We start from the raw sequence: 17,745 nt of genomic DNA, 5'->3' as shown, positions 1-17,745 counted from the left end.
GATCGTTGACTGAAGACACGGACCAAGGCGCAGCGTGATAAGCGTACATACTTTTATTTAACGTACTTAACGACAAAAACAACAAACAAACGATACGTGAAGTCCTGAGGTTATAACACAACAAACCTTTACAGATCAAGATCCCACAAAGACTAGTGCAAAACAGGCTGCCTAAGTATGGTCCCCAATTAGAGACAACGAGCTACAGCTGCCTCTGATTGGGAACCACCCTGGCCAACATAGAAATCAACGATCTAGAACAAAAACATAGAAAAACTAAACATAGCAAATCCACACCCTGGCTCAACATTTAAGAGTCCCCAGAGCCAGGGCGTGACAGCCCCTACATTTTAATTATCACTAAAACGCAAATAACCCTTTTTGTGAACTGCAAAGAACCATTGAAGGTCTTGAAGGGTTCTTTGAGTCATTATGGTTCCACATAGAACCATCACCCTTCCCAAAGAACCCTTGGAACCCACTTTTCTTAGTGTGTACATTCTATACTTTTGAAGATTTCTACAATCTGAGTTCATATAGTTTAGTAATACCACTGTGGACATGTTTCTACAACCTGAGTTCATATAGTTTAGTAATACCACTGTGGACATGTTTCTACAACCTTCTGAGTTCATATAGTTTAGTAATACCACTGTGGACATGTTTCTACAACCTTCTGAGTTCATATAGTTTAGTAATACCACTGTGGACATGTTTCTACAACCTTCTGAGTTCATATAGTTTAGTAATACCACTGTGGACATGTTTCTACAACCTTCTGAGTTCATATAGTTTAGTAATACCACTGTGGACATGTTTCTACAACCTTCTGAGTTCATATAGTTTAGTAATACCACTGTGGACATGTTTCTACAACCTTCTGAGTTCATATAGTTTAGTAATACCACTGTGGACATGTTTCTACTACCTGAGTTCATATAGTTTAGTAATACCACTGTGGACATGTTATCCATTCCAGAGGCTACTACCACACTCAGAGAGCAGAGTATACTGTTCCCAGCTGTCTGTCTATGAACAGTATTAACATCTACAATCTCTCTCTCCTTTATCTCTGTAGTGGATGGTCTACTCTGTTAGAGGATCAGTCCAGGTGTGCAGTGTGTCAGCAGGTGCTGAGGGATCCAGTCTCTATCACCTGTGGACACAGGTTCTGCAGACAGTGCATCACCAGATACTGGGAGAAACCTGCTCCTTCAGGAGACTATGACTGTCCTCAGTGTAGAAAGAGATCCAGAACACGTCCTGTACTACAGCACCTGAGTCAACCCAATAAAACACGAGGCTCTGAAAACAGTAAGACCACTTGCACACGTGGGCCAAGTCAATACCTTAATATGATTTACAGTAGGTAACTACAATATTATGAGATAATAGAAGTTACTGTAGTTGTGGAAGGCCCACTTTTCATCCTGTCAATGAATGTTTCTGATACACATCATTTTCCCTCTTCCCTTGTAGTGGATGACAGCCTGCAGAGAGCTATAGTAAACCATAAAGACAGTCTGAAAAGGAGGTATGAATGTGTGATAGAAGGCATGGAAAAAGCAGGGAACCAAACTCCCCTCAACAGGATTTACACAGAGCTCTACATCACAGAAGGAGAGAGTGAAGGGGTTAACAATGAACATGAGGTGTGGCAGCTAGAGACAGCATCCAGGACGCCAACCTCACATGACACAGCAATCCACTGCAATGACATATTTAAACCCTTACCAGGCCAAGAGAGAAGCATCAGAACTGTGCTGACGAAGGGCATCGCTGGCATCGGAAAAACAGTCTCTGTGCAGAAGTTCATCCTAGACTGGGCTGAAGAGAAGGCGAACCAAGATGTGGATATCATATTTGTGCTTCCTTTCCGGGAGCTGAACTTGATTAAAGATCTCCAGTACAGTCTTCTCAGACTTTTAAATGGCTTCCACACAGAACTAGACATAGGCAATGCAAAGAAACTCACTGCCTGTAAAGCTATGTTCATCTTTGATGGTTTGGATGAAAGCAGACTTCCATTGGATTTCCAGCACAATGAAAAGGTGTCTGATGTCACCCAGACATCGTCTGTCGATGTTCTGCTGACAAACCTCATCAAGGGGAATCTGCTTCCCTCTGCTCTCCTATGGATAACCTCCCGATCTGCAGCAACCAATCAGATCCCCCCTAAGTGTGTTGACCAGGTGACAGAGGTACGAGGGTTCAATGACCCACAGAAGGAGGAGTATTTCAGGAAGAGATTCAGTGATGAGGACCTGGCCAGCAGAATCATCTCACACATAAAGACATCAAGGAGCCTCCACATCATGTGCCACATTCCAGTCTTCTGTTGGATTTCTGCAATAGTCCTTGAACACATGTTGAGTACAGACAAGAGGAGAGAGATGCCCACGACTCTGACTGAGATGTCAATACACTTCCTGCTCATTCAGACCAGCCTGAAGAACCAGAAATATCATGGAAGAGATGAGATGGATCAACAGGAGCTCATGGAGTCAGATAAGGAAATTCTTCTGAAGCTGGGGAAGCTGGCGTTTGAAAATCTGGAGAAGGGTAATCTCATGTTCTATGAAGAAGACCTGAAAGAGTGTGGCATTGATGTCAAAGAAGCCTCAGTGTACTCAGGGGTGTGCACACAAATCTTTAAAGAAGAGTCTGTGTTATTTCAGAGAGTGGTGTACTGCTTTGTTCATCTCAGCATTCAGGAGTTTCTCTCAGCTGTCTACATGTACCATTGTTACACAACCAAGGACATGGATGCACTGAAGCCCTTCCTCAAGAGAAAGTCTAGAGCTGCATCTGAAGAGCTAACCTTGCATGAGCTGCTGAAGAGTACCGTGGATAAAGCCTTGGAGAGCAAGAACGGACACCTGGACCTCTTTGTCCGCTTCCTTCATGGCATGTCACTGGAGTCCAATCAGAAACTCCTACAAGGTCTGGTGACACAGACAGAAAGCAGTCCAGACAGCGTCCAGAAAACAATCCGATCCCTTAAGGTGATGCAGAGGAAGAACATCTCCCCTGAGAGGTGCATCAATCTCTTCCACTGTCTGATAGAGATGAAAGACCATTCAGTACAGGAGGAAATCCAAGCGTACTTGAAGTCAGAGAAGAGATCCAAAAACCTCACACTTTCTCAGTGTTCAGCGCTGGCCTACATGCTACAGATATCAGAGGAGGTTCTGGATGTGTTTGACCCGAAGGTATACAAGACATCAGAGGAGGGTCGTAGGAGACTGCTCCCAGCTGTGAGAGGCTGCAGGAAAGCTCTGTAAGTATTCATGGAAATATCCCACACCAAAATACATTGTAGTTACAGCAGCATTTTTATTGGCTGACTGGCTCTGTAAGTACTCATGTGACTATCCCTCAGACCAAACTTTACTGTAGGTAAGAACAACAATATTTTCATTGGCTGACTAAACTTTCTATCAGCTGAAAAGTCTTAAACAAACAGATCAGAAAAGTTGTAGCATTGAGACATCTATACACAGTGTTCACATTATTAGTGCAGGGGTAACAGTGTAAGCAGGGAAGCTAAATGTAAAATTTTAATACAACCTGTCCCTCATGGTATTTACTCTGTTGACAGACTCACTGGCTGTAAACTCACAGACACATCCTGTGAACTGTTGGCCTCAGCTCTCAGTTCAAACCCCTCCCACCTGAGAGAGCTGGATCTGAGTAACAATGACCTGAAGGATTCAGGAGTAAAGCTGCTCTCTGCTGGACTGGAGGATCCCCACTGTAAACTGGAGACTCTGAGGTCAGTATTCCTGTAGTTGGTCAACAAGTGATAACTGTTCACCAGATCCACATGTGTTTACCAGGCACACATAGTCCACACCATATGTGTTTGGACAGTGAAGCTTACAGTTTTACATTTGGTGCTATGCTCCAGCATTTTGGATTTGAGATAGAATGTTTCATATTAGGCGACAGTACAGAATGTCACCTTTTTATTTGATGTTAATAGTGAGAGGTTAGCATGTTTTGTTGTAGCCTCTGTAACTTTCTCACTCATTATTATTCATGATTCATTCAGGATTTTTATTAATCAAGGCATCATCAGTATTAATTTAGTGTCACACCCTGGCTCTGGGACTCTATATGTTGAGCCAGGGTGTGTTCATTCTATGTGTTATATTTCTATGTTGGGAGTTCTAGTTTGTCTGTTTCTATGTTGGCCTGAGTGACTCCCAATCAGAGGCAACGAGTGTCAGCTATGGCTGGTTGTCTCTGATTGGGAGCCATATTTAAACTGTCTGTTTTCCCTTTGTGTTTGTGGGTTCTTGTTCTAGTTGGTTTGTGTTTTGTACCGTGGACTTCATGAGTCGTTTGTTGTTTTGTTCATTGTCAGTATTTATCACTATAGATAAATAAACATGTTCGTTAATCACGCTGCGACTTGGTCTATTCCATACGACGATCGTGACATTTAGTAGTGTTTAGAAACATATTATCTACTCACTTAGACAGAAAATTACTCCAGTCATCATCCACCATTCAGTTACTATTGGACAAAACATAACCCAAAACACAACCAAAACAAACTGCAAATGCAACCAATGAGTTTGGGACCAAATACTAAACTTTGACTACTTTAATACACTATAAGTGAATTGGTCAGAATACTTTTGACTTCTTCAAATGGGGGAACTAGATACATAAAGTGCTTTCATTTAAAATGTTAGCTTCTCTGTCAAAATATATATGGTGTGGACTGTATACTCAATACAATCTAAATCTGATACCTCACTGTCTGTCTTTTGACTGATACTGCTTTTTAAACTGCTCTGGTCAGTCTACTCAAATATTTGTACTGTACATGTTTCTATCTAGAAGCAATAATCTGATAATTTCTAATAATGATACATTCATTTATGAATAGATATGGCAGGTTTCAGGACACTGATATATCTGAATATGTTGAAAAAATATATAGCCACTATTTTCACCACCAAAGAATAGCAATGTGATTTTAATATGATTTGACTCTTTGCAGGCTGTCACGCTGTCTAGTCACAGAGGAAGGCTGTGCTTCTCTGGTCTCAGCTCTGAAGTCAAACCCCTCACACCTGAGAGAGCTGGATCTGAGTAACAATGACCTGAAGGATTCAGGAGTGAAGCTGCTCTCTGCTGGACTGGGGAATCCCCACAGTAAACTGGAGACTCTGAGGTCAGTATTCCTGTAGTTGGTCAACAAGTGATAACTGTTCACCAGATCCACATGTGTTTACCAGGCACACATAGTCCACACCATATGTGTTTGGACAGTGAAGCTTACAGTTTTACATTTGGTGCTATGCTCCAGCAATTTGGATTTGAGATATAATGTTTCATATCAGGCAACAGTACAGAATGTCACCTTTTATTTGATGTTAATGGTGAGAGGTTAGCATGTTTTGTTGTAGCCTCTGTAACTTTCTCACTCATAATTATTCATGATCTTTCTCAATCATGGCAGTCACAGGCTTGATTTAGTCATTGCATTCAAAGAATATGGGACCAAATACTAAACTTTTGACTACTTTAATACACTATAAGTTAATTGGACAGAATACTTGACTTCTTGAAAAAGGGGAACTAGATACATAAAGGGCTTTTATTTTTCTAAAAGGTGAAACAGATATGTATAAAAATTCCCTCAAATTAAAGGTGACATTATATACTGTCACCTCATATAAAACATTTGATCTCAAATCCAAAATGCTGGAGTATAGAGCCACATTTAAAATGTTAGCTTTACTGTGAAAATAGATGTGGTGTGGACTGTATACTCAATACAATCTAAATCTGATACCTCACTGTCTGTCTTTTGACTGATACTGCTTTTTAAACTGCTCTGGTCAGTCTACTCAAATATTCGTACTATACATGTTTCTCTCTACAATCAATCTATGATCATTTCTAATATTGAAACATTCATTAATTTATGAATATATATGGCAGGTTTCAGGACACTGATATATCAGAATATGTTGGAAAAATATATAGCCACTATTTTCACCACCAAAGAATAGCAGTGTGGTTTTAATATGATTTGACTCTTTGCAGGCTGTCAGGCTGTCTAGTCACAGAGGAAGGCTGTGCTTCTCTGGTCTCAGCTCTGAAGTCAAACCCCTCACACCTGAGAGAGCTGGACCTGAGTAACAATGACCTGAAGGATTCAGGAGTGAAGCTGCTCTCTGCTGGACTGGGGAATCCCCACTGTAAACTGGAGACTCTGAGGTCAGTATTCCTGTAGTTGGTCAACAAGTGATAACTGTTCACCAGATCCACATGTGTTTACCAGGCACACATAGTCCACACCATATGTGTTTGGACAGTGAAGCTTACAGTTTTACATTTGGAGCTATGCTCCAGCATTTTGGACTTCAGATAGAATGTTTCATATTAGGCAACAGTATATAATGTCTCCTTTTATTTGAGGTTTTTCATACATATCTGTTTTACTGTTTAGATAGGAAAGCATTTTATGTGTCTAGTTCTCCCATTTGAAGAAGTCGTAATTATTTGGACAAATTCATTTAGTCAGAAGTTTAGTATTTGGTCCCATATTCCTTACCTGCAGTGATTACATCAAGCTTGTGATTCTACAAATTTGTTGAATACATTTGATTGGATGATGTTTTTCCCAATAGAAACTGAATGGTGAATAATGTCCTGTCATTTTGGAGTCACTTCACTTGTATTGTCAGTAAGAATAGAAGATGTTTCTGAACACTTCTACATTCATGTGGATGCTACTATGATTATGAATAATCATGAATGATGATGAATGAGAAAGTTACAGAGGAACAAGGATCATACCCCCTGTTATTGGTAATGGTGAGAGGTTAGCATGTTTTGTTGTAGCCTCTGTAACACTCACTCATTATTATTCATTATTATTCATGATTTTTCTTAATCATGTCATCATCAGGATTAATTCAGTAGTGTTTAGAAACATGTTATCTACTCACAGAAAAAAAGTGCTTTAATTTCTAAATGGTGAAACGGATATGTATTAAAATACCCTCAAATAAAAGGTGACATTATATACTGTCACCTCATATGAAACATTTGATCTCAAATCTAAAATGTTGGAGTATAGAGCCACATTTAAAATGTTAGCTTCACTGTCAAACTAGATATACTGTGGACTGTATACTCAATACAATCTAAATCTGATACATCACTGTCTGTCTTTTGACTGATACTGCTTTTTAAACTGCTCTGGTCAGTCTACTCAAATATTCGTAATATACATTTTTCTCTCTACAAGCAATATTATGATAATTTCTAATAATGATACATTCATTTATGAATAGATATGGCAGGTTTCAGGACACTGATGTATCTGCAAATGTAGAAAAAAATATTCTGTCACTATTTTCACCACCAAAGAATAGCAGTGTGGTTTTAATATGATTTGACTCTTTGCAGGCTGTCAGGCTGTCTAGTCACAGAGGAAGGCTGTGCTTCTCTGGTCTCAGCTCTGAAGTCAAACCCCTTACACCTGAGAGAGCTGGACCTGAGCTACAATCACCCAGGAGACTCAGGAGTCAGACTGCTCTCTGCTGGACTGGAGGATCCACACTGCAGACTGGAGAAACTCAAGTATGTAGAGGGTTTATGTCAATGTTCATATCAGACATGTTGGAGTTATCAGGCTAGTTAAGACAAACATTCTGACCACCACTTGGACTAAGTTATATAAAGACTGTGTGTGTGTGTGTGTGTGAGTGTGTGTGTGTGTCTAGTGTGGATACACGCACACACACTGGATACACACACACACACACACACACACACACTGGACACACACACACACACAAACACACACACTGGACACACACACGCACACACACACACACTGGACCCACACACACACTGGACACACACACACACTGGACACACACACACACACTGGACACATACACACTAGACACACACACACACACATACACTCACTGGACACACACACACACACACACACTGGACACATACACTGGACACACACACTAGACACACACACAGAGAAACTTACCCCGGACACAAACACACACACACGCACACACACAAGCACAAACTGGCCACACACAATAGACACACACACACACACACACACACACACTAGATATACACACACGCAGACACACTGGACACACACACACACACTGGACACACTCACACTGGACACACACACACACTAGACACAAACACACACTGGGGACACACACACACTGGACAGACACACTGGACACACACACACACACACACTGGACACACACACACACAAGTTACACACACTGGACAAACTCACACTAGACACACACACACACACACACCGGACACACACACACACACACATACACTGGACAGACACACACACAGCATTCTTACCACCGCTTGGACAAAGTTATATAATGACTGTGTGTCCAGTGTGTGTGTGTGTGTGTGTCCTGTGTGTGTGTGTGTGTGTGAGTTCAGGTGTATCCCTCAATGACTGTCTGTTCTTCTGCTTACCGCTACAGTGTGGAACATGGTGGAGAGAACACAATGAAACCTGGACTTAGAAAATGTGAGTGTTGACTGCTGTGAAGAATATGACTAAGAATAAGTCTTAATTCAAGTGAAGTCAAAGTCAAAGACCACCATCATTACTTATTTGGTCATATTAAATATCAGCTGTAGTTCTACAGAAGCACAAATCAGGGACACCAAAGTTTACAAAGAGTTGCTTTGACAATGTGTGTGACTGGGTATGTGTGTAGTGGCGTGTTCCTGTTACATTATAAATGTGTTTGTTTGTGTGTGTGTTCAGGATGTGTGTGTGTGTGTGTGTGTGTGTGTGTGTGTGTGTTTGTGTAATTAATGGGAATAAGTGTGTTTTATATTACCATACAGTATAACATATGATCATTGAACAAATCTCAAGTTACCTTAACTTCTCCTTTTGATACCTAGAAACATCTACATTAAATGAATTAGTGAAAAGTGAGTTAACATTCTAATGTGAATGATGATGATTTCTAATATTGTGTCTGGTTTCATCCATCAGATGTCTGTGATCTCACACTGGACCTAAACACAGTAAACAGACTCCTCTCTCTGTCTGAGGAGAACAGAAAGGTGACATGTAGGAGAGAGGAGCAGCCGTATCCTGATCACCCAGAGAGATTTAAGGTCTGGGAACAGGTGCTGTGTAGAGAGGGTCTGACTTGGCGCTGTTACTGGGAGGTAGAGTGGAGTGGGAGAGGGGCTGGTATAGGAGTGACATATAAAGGAATCAGCAGGAGAGGAGAGGGTGATGACTGTTGTCTTGGAGACAGTGACAAGTCCTGGAGTCTGTTCTGCTATGACAACAGTTACAGAGCCTGTCACAATAATAAGTCTACTACCATAGACGTCCCCTCCTCCAGCTCCCACAGAGTAGGAGTGTATCTGGACTGGCCAGCCGGCACTCTGTCCTTCTACAGAGTCTCCTCTGACACACTGACCCACCTGAACACATTCCACTCCACATTCACTGAGTCCCTCTATCCAGGGTTTCATCTTTATGATGACTCCTCAGTGTCCCTGTAAATAATAACCATGGTAACACTGACACACACACACACACACACACACACACACTGGACACACACACACACACACACTGGACACACACACACACACACTGGACACACACACACACACACACACACACACACACACAGGGAGGGAACGTTGTGTTAGTTTAATATTGTTTCAGGACTATGAAAATGGAAAAAAGGATTAGCCTATGGATTATGAAAACAACAAAAAGAAATGGGAAAATGGGAGAGGAGAAATGACTAGAGACAGTGTTGTTTAACTCACTGACCATGACCCATGAGTTCTTCTTACCTTTGTTCAGTAGAAAAGTCTCCCTCTCTAAACGTTATAGGAGGTTCCATAGACCAGTCACTCTTCATGGACACACAGCTGGGTACAGGGGAGGCTGGTCTCTCCTGCTTGATTGGACTTCAACACAACAGAGACAAACATTACGTTCTGGGAAGGCACTGCTAACGCAAGAGGAACGACTGAAAAAGCATTTAACAGACTGTGAAATAATATAATGATGATTCATGTTTATTATTAGCTGTTTTTATGCTCATGTTTTGAAATTATACTTCATTACTATAACGATTATCAATAAGCCTGAACATTAATTTAGTCAACTCTGGTCGAGAAAAACGTATTTTCCTGGTACATTCATTGTCAGATTCATCAACCAGCAGCGAGCACTCTGCCTTCTAGCAAAAGCGAGGGGCATGTTGAGGTACATTTGCTAACCGCGAGGGTTGCACGATCTAATTTATTGGCGGGCTGGAAGACGCACTCTTGTCTTATCTATTCCGAGGTTGTTTAATCGTAATATTAGATATTTAAAAATGCATGTATACTAGGGTTGAGGTTGGAGCATCTGACTAGTGATTATTTACCCGGGGTTCAACACCTGCTATAGTCACTATTTAATTGCTCTTCCATAAGCATCACAGGCCTAATACGAGATATATAGCTAACTAAAGTAATGAGTGACCATTTTAGAAAATCATGGGACATATAGTATTTGGTTGCATGCTATTTTATGTCAATCATATTGCTGCTTGTAGCCTATAACTGATGCTTCGTGGTCTTATGCTGCAATCTGTTGGAAATATTTAGCAATTAAAAGTTAGTAATTCACTTACAGACATTGGTGAGGCAGCTGAGAAATAAAGTGTATTAGATCAGTCTCAAACCTGCCCCACGCCAATTGCTGGACTTTCACACAGAGGTTACTAGGTCACCCAATTCAAACCACATTTGAAAAATAAAACAAATGTGTCTTATTTATCAAGTGTTCTGTTTTGCAATTATACATATAATAAACAACAACAAAATAATCAAAACGCTATTTAATACTATAATTGTATTTACTAAGATAATATTATTAATAAAATAGTTTCTAAAAGTGTTTTAGGCTACCCTACCCTAGAATTAGGGGTTAGGGTTACGGCTAAAATAGGTTATAAGTAGGGTAAGAGTTTCTGTATAGCACTTTGTGACATCTGCTGGTGTAAAAAGGGCTTTATAAATACATTTGATTGATTGTTAGGTTTAGGGTTTATATGGCAAAAAACAGTATGGGTTTATGGCACTCTTGCTCCTCCTTGTGGCCGTATGTGGGTACTATATAACTCATTCAACACATTTACATTTTAGTCATTTAGCAGACGCTCTTACCCAGAGCGACTTACAGTTAGTGAGTGCATACATTATTTATTTATTTTTTCATACTGGCCCCCAGTGGGAAGCAAACACACAACCCTGGCATTGCAAACGCCATGCTCTACCAACTGAGCTACATCCCTGCCGACCCCATGGGTCTCCCTGTCGCGGCCGGCTACGACAGAGCCTGGATTCGAACCAGGATCTCTAGACCACTGCACCACTCGGGAGACCTGACACTTCATGACACTTGCTAGGCTCATAATCTGAGATAGCAACTGCGTCAGATCTACAAATCCATTAGCTAGACCACCCGATTAGACAACAATCACCCCATTATACCCATTTGGTTTGCAACTCAGTGAACCTGCGCATCATTCGCTCAATTTGATGCCTACGAACAAAGATTTCGATGCATATCAAATTACCCAGCAGCCATTTAGAAACAACAAGTCGTCCAAAAAATTGTTATTTCTTAATAAAAAAAATTATTCTGGCTGTTTAAATCGGCCACATCTTGAAAAAGACGATAGGGACATGCGTTTTGTTTAGATTGTACACTTTTCTCTTAAAACAAATATGTTTACCATGACCAGAAAATGTTTAATGTTTGATGGCTATCCGCCAGCCATCGCCTCTTAAACTATATCTCACCTTACTATTGGTGACCACAACATGTACTCAGGTGAACAGAGTGCGCGCTCACCAAGTAGCCGTAACCTTGTTAATAATAAGTTACCTGAGGTAAACCTACAGGGTTAACGCTCACCAAGTAGCCGTAACATTGGTAATAATAAGTTACCTGAGGTAAACCTACAGGGTTAACGCTCACCAAGTAGCCGTAACCTTGTTAACAATAAGTTACCTGAGGTAAACCTACAGGGTTAATGCTCACCAAGTAGCCGTAACCTTGTTAATAATAAGTTACCTGAGGTAAACCTACAGGGTTAACGCTCACCAAGTAGCTGTAACCTTGTTAATAATAAGTTACCTGAGGTAAACCTACAGGGTTAACGCTCACCAAGTAGCCGTAACCTTGTTAATAATAAGTTACCTGAGGTAAACCTACAGGGTTAATGCTCACCAAGTAGCTGTAACCTTGTTAATAATAAGTTACCTGAGGTAAACCTACAGGGTTAACGCTCACCAAGTAGCCATAACCTTGTTAATAATAAGTTACCTGAGGTAAACCTACAGGCTAAACGCAGGCAGGTCTCATTGATAACAATAGTGAAGCTGGCATTGTGACGCAGAACAATGGGCTGGGAATAGAACGTTCTAAAGGCGAGTCGGTGTCACGGAGCTCAATAGAACTAATAGGAGCTGGCAGGGTGAAAAATGACCAAACATAAGGCCTGTTTTTTCGAGATTACTTCATAACCAGGGACGTAAGGTAATATTATGAAACTGGGCTCCATTGCGGATGCAATTAACTAGTTTTTATCAGAAATAAATGTTGTAAAAAAGGTCACTTGAGGCGCCCCGAAAATAATATTCAAAAGTTCAGTCCTTTGACACAGAGGGGTTAAACACTAAAGTTACCGTCCATCTAGTGAAGAGAGGAGAACCGGACAGAGGGATGGTAGGTAGCCAGCATCCGTCAACGAGAGAGGGAGAAGCCCTCCACGGTATTTAACAGGTGGAAGAAACAACCAGGGAGCTCCATCGGTCCACAAGAAAAGCAGGCAGCCGGTGATGATGTAGTGGTAGCTAGGATAACTAGGATGCTGCTGGTAGAGTAGCTAGCTTAGCTAGCTGTACCGACTAGCTTGGATAGCTAGCAGGTCGTTCGTCTGTCCCTCGAGGATGATGACGAATCCGGTGAACCACAAGATGAAACAAGGATAGCGAGTGAAAAGGATCTGGCTACACTCATACTGTCACTGACCATTACGCAAAAAAAGCAAATTGAACAATAAACTTCGGTGTCTCAACACTGTAACGAACTCCGTCGTTATTCCCCAAGATCACCTCAGCCCACTCTGCGCGTAACTGGACAATATGCTTGGCGCCAAACCGTCCGTGGACGCGGACAGTTCTGTACGGGGACGCGGACAGTTTCAGAACGCGGACATGAGCAGAGCCACAAAATAAACTAAAAGCATTAGTACATTAGTAATATTCTTTTTTTATTATGTCAAACAAAAGAAAATCGTTTTTTAAAACAATATTTTGAGATCTGGGCACCTATCCAAAAAGCGTCTCAGAGTAGTAAAATTGGTCCTCTCTCTCCCAAGATAGACTCATTTAATACTGGGTCGTTACAATATTTTGAGATCTGGGCCCATATCCAAAAAGCGTCTCAGAGTAGAAAATGTGTCGTATAAGTGCTGAGAATAAAGCAGTTTTAGTCCTACTCTTATGGGTATAAATTAAAGCTATGCATGAAGCCTCTTCATTCATAAGTGTCCCACCTAGTTGGCAGATATTTAGGACACCTCATGAGCTGTCCTAACCAGTTAAGAGGTACCAGCAGGTGTCTTGATAATAGAAACATGCAGCGAGTCAGTGGTTTCTGTACCACATGTAATTGCTTTGGAGCAGTGGCGACCTGTCATTCAGATTTACAGTAAGTGCATTCATCTAATTTCAGCTAAACAATGGATATATAGCGTTTTGCAATAATAATAATAATAATTATACACATCTAAAATCGATTAATTAAACATCTGAGAACAGTTATATTGAAGGTACCCATAAGCAACCATTTCTGATTAAATAACACGTGAACAATTATGGAAATAGCATTTAGGAAATACATTCTTAATAATTCTTAAACAAAATTGTCATCTCACCTCTTAGCTTTGGTGTCATGTTCCCCAGAGAGACTCATTTTAGAGGCAGGGACCCCCTCCTCTCTCTCCCCAGAGAGACTCGTTTTAGAGGCAGGGACCCCCTCCTCTCTCTCCCCAGAGAGACTCATTTTAGAGAACTGACCCCTAAACAGAGATCCAACATGTTGGTTGTAGTTAACACAGTAATTCTTGAATGTGAATTGTTATCATTTATTAATTATCTCTTACAAAACATTTACTAACAGACATATCGAAATAGTCAGGTGATTTAATGCAATCACATGAACATGTAGTTGTGACATATCTTCTCCATGGTAACTGTCAATAATAATAATAAGTTACTGTTTGTTAAGGTAGTTATAGACAGTGCAGCAACACAAGGCCATGTCTCACACTTATTTGTATTCATTAAAAGTTGCCATTTATTATCTTTGAATCTGTTCTTTTCTAAACGTATCTGAGAATGTAGACAGAAGGGCTAAAACGGGCTTGATTGATCTGGGGGGGATCAGTGATCTATACAGAAAGGTTTTTTGCAACAATTAAGTGATTTTATATTATTTAAAGTAGGATAGGTTATAATGTAAAACAGTTTTTTTGTTGTTGTGTAAAGCAGATCAAGGTCTATACCTCAGCAAGTGGCGACCCGTCATTCAGGGCAGGTGGCCTTTCCTGTTTTGCATGTTATTGTGGCATTAATACATGTAACATATCAGTTTGCTAAAAATGTAAAAAAGATATACACTACCGGTCAAAAGTTTTAGAACACATACTCATTCAAGGGTTTTTCTTTATTTTTACTATTTTCTACATTGTAGAATAATAGTGAAGACATCAAAACTATGAAATAACACATATAGAATAATTTAGTAACCAAAAAAGTGTTAAAGAAATCAAAAATATATTTTATATTTGATATTCTTCAAATAGCCACCCTTTGCCTTGATGACAGCTTTGCACACTCTTGGCATTCTCTCAACCAGCGACCCGTCATTAAGTGCAGGTGGCCTTTCCTGTTTTGCATGTTATTTTGGCATTAATACGTGTCACATATCAGTTTGCAAAAAAATTAAAAAATATGTATATCATTGAGTTAATATAGCCGCATGCAAACATGGTCTCTTTTTTTGTTTTCTTGAGTAAGGCAGCTGGACTGATCAGGTCAACATCGTACTTTCAAAATCTTAGCTAGCAGTCATCATCACGAATCAGGTCGACAATCTACAGGCAAATCCTTTTTAATCCTTGTCATATGAAGATAAATAATGAAGAGACATGATAGGACAGCTGTTGGGACTCTGCTGTTGGGACTCTGCTGTTGGGACTCTGCTGTTGGGACTCTGCTGTTGGGACTCTGCTGTTGGGACTCTGCTGTTGGGACTCTGCTGTCGGGACTCTGCTGTTGGGACTCTGCTGTTGGGACTCTGCTGTTGGGATTCTGCTTTTGGGACTCTGCTGTTGAGACTCTGCTGTTGGGACTCTGCTGTTGGGATTCTGCTTTTGGGACTCTGCTGTTGAGACTCTGCTGTTGGGACTCTGCTGTTGGGACTCTGCTGTAGGGACTCTGCTTTATGTAGGCCCTAACAGTTTGTGGCCACCGTTTGTCACCGTTATAGTGCAATGAATGTATTGTTTAGTGTTGTGTTGTGGAGTGGCTTTGCTGGCATGCATCCCCCTTTATTTATGTTTTGCCCCACCAAGATTGACATGCTAAAATCACCACTGACCTTAGCTATAGCCTAGATGACCAGCCTAAACCTGTTCAGATCAGTTCCCATAACGTTATAGACCTAACAGTAGCAGGACAGAGCTTGTAGCCTAGGCATGGTATTTTACACACCATTTCCAACAGAGACCATCAGGTTTGTCAGCATGATATGTGATCATAGCTCAAACCTACTCTGACTATTGAATGTCTGACGTCGACCTAACCTTATAATAGTTTGTAGTTTAGCCTAGACCTACGAGAGTCTAATCGTCTTTCCTACATATCAACACATTCATCCGACTTCTAATGTTACCGAGAAATATGTGCCACAGTTTCAACAGCCATTGTGTAACTGCGTAGGCTACACACTTACTTTCACGTTCATATGAGGAAATCACATAACTTCTTACAGTCGCTGGTGCAGCCGCCTGTTCTCTTGCAGATGAAGTAGCTTTTATAGGCGACTCATTCAACCAGCCTAAACAATAGTAAATAAAATATGTCAAATGGTCAAAAGTCAATCCTGATATAGCCATGTACATCAAAGAGAGGTGTATTGCTACAGATGTAGGATCTTAATTTTAGCCAGTTTGCTACAGCAGGAAAATAATCCCGCAGCAACAGGACATTTGAATTATATTATGGGAATGGCCGGCAGGGATGTAGCTCAGTTGGTAGAGCATGGCATTTGCAACGCCAGGGTTGTGGGTTCGATTCCAGTATAAAAAATACAAATGTATGCACTCGCAATGTATGTAAGTCGCTCTGGATAAGAGCGTATGCTAAATGGCTAAAATGTAAAAAATCACCATGTAGAATTATGTGTACAGATGTAGGATCTTAATTTGATCACCCCCCACTGCAGAATAACTTTCCCTCAACGCAGTAAATGTAAAACTTGTAGTGTATTTGAGGTTTTAAAAGGCTTCTGAAGTTTGTAATTTCCACTTAGAAATGGCAGACTTGAGTTTCCCTTACTAAAAATGTATCAACCGCTACAAAAATGTCCATTAATTATAATTCACATTTCCTGTTGCTGCAGGAATATTTTCCTGCTGTAGCAAACTGACTCAACTTAAGATCCTACATATGTACATGCAAATGTACTTGGCGAATAAAGGTGATTCTGATTCTGCAAAGGTTGAGTCTCTAGATTCCCTTGCTGCTCTGGGGAAATAATGAAATGGTTGTCATAGTGATTTCAACTGGGCCTGGTTATCTCCAAACTCTGAGACCATGTCATTTGTTATATTTCACCCTATTGATAAAGGAAGCTAGAAGGCTGAACCCAGAAGACAACTTTAAATCAACTCTTACTGATATTATCCTAAAATCCTTTCACTCATATTGTTGTGTCTCTTTGTTCAACGGACGTTGGGTAGCCTGTGATATTAATATTGTATCAAACAGCGGGGCAGGGCAGTGAACCCAGGTCGCTGGCCAAAACTAGGTTAACCCTATTGCTGCGATGGGAATTGTAACCTGTCTCACACTGCCCCCTATAAAAGCAAGTCTTGTGCTTCGACTACTCAGACCCCTCACACATCCGGGCCGTGCAATCTGATGGCCTCACAGACACCATACTACTTCTGACACCAATGTAGCAAACAGCGGGGCAGGGAAGTGAACCCAGGTTGCACTTGTAAAAAGGCAAACAACCTACGCATCGCGCCATTGGTGCCAATTGGGTTACTTGGTTGGAATTGCATCATAGTACATGGGAATAATGGTGCATTTTATTTAGTAAAGTGGTGTCTTGCATCAAACACAACAACATTTTCAGTCACCTCCTCCTTGTGTGAAGGACAAGTAGATAAACAGGTTAATGTCAAGCTCTGCATGTTTTTTGGAATGTCTCATTGAATGTAGGCTGACATTGAACACCACACATTGGCTGCTACTGTAGGCTGAATGATAGAACAGCTATTTCCAAGTTAAATGTTATTGGAGGCCTTTTTTACATTATGATCAAATAGCCTACTTGGTCTCTGTTAAAACTGTAACTTAAAG

The 17,745-nt window shown here is 40.8% G+C and overlaps 2 protein-coding genes across 2 annotated transcripts in view; both read left to right on the top strand.

Moving 5' to 3' along the window:
• The window catches only part of LOC311140987 (NACHT, LRR and PYD domains-containing protein 12-like), a 76,228-nt gene that overhangs the window by 11,696 nt on the left and 46,787 nt on the right, over positions 1–17,745 (top strand). Inside the window, exons 7-12 of the mRNA XM_084176256.1 lie at positions 1,079–1,314; positions 1,480–3,280; positions 3,602–3,693; positions 4,055–4,080; positions 5,016–5,188; positions 6,067–6,240. Of these exons, the coding sequence (XP_084032382.1) occupies positions 1,079–1,314; positions 1,480–3,280; positions 3,602–3,693; positions 4,055–4,080; positions 5,016–5,188; positions 6,067–6,240 (2,502 nt within the window). The remainder of the gene's footprint in view (positions 1–1,078; positions 1,315–1,479; positions 3,281–3,601; positions 3,694–4,054; positions 4,081–5,015; positions 5,189–6,066; positions 6,241–17,745) is intronic.
• On the top strand, positions 7,418–10,490 carry LOC311142072 (stonustoxin subunit beta-like). Its single transcript, XM_084177632.1, has 3 exons — positions 7,418–7,611; positions 8,529–8,575; positions 9,056–10,490. Exons 2-3 carry the CDS (start codon positions 8,554–8,556, stop codon positions 9,577–9,579), a joined length of 546 nt encoding a protein of 181 aa, XP_084033758.1. The 5' UTR covers positions 7,418–7,611; positions 8,529–8,553; the 3' UTR covers positions 9,580–10,490.

This window comes from Coregonus lavaretus (assembly GCF_964263955.1).
Source record: "Coregonus lavaretus genome assembly, chromosome: 2".
NCBI lineage: Eukaryota > Metazoa > Chordata > Actinopteri > Salmoniformes > Salmonidae > Coregonus > Coregonus lavaretus.
This window is presented reverse-complemented; position numbering and strand designations above follow the sequence as displayed.

Excerpts from the sequence above, each read along its gene's own strand:
- LOC311142072 (XM_084177632.1), top strand. The coding sequence starts at position 8,554 with ATGAAACCTGGACTTAGAAAAT. Across the intron at positions 8,576-9,055 it reads GAAACCTGGACTTAGAAAAT|ATGTCTGTGATCTCACACTG; the intron begins GTGAGTGTTGAC and ends TTCATCCATCAG.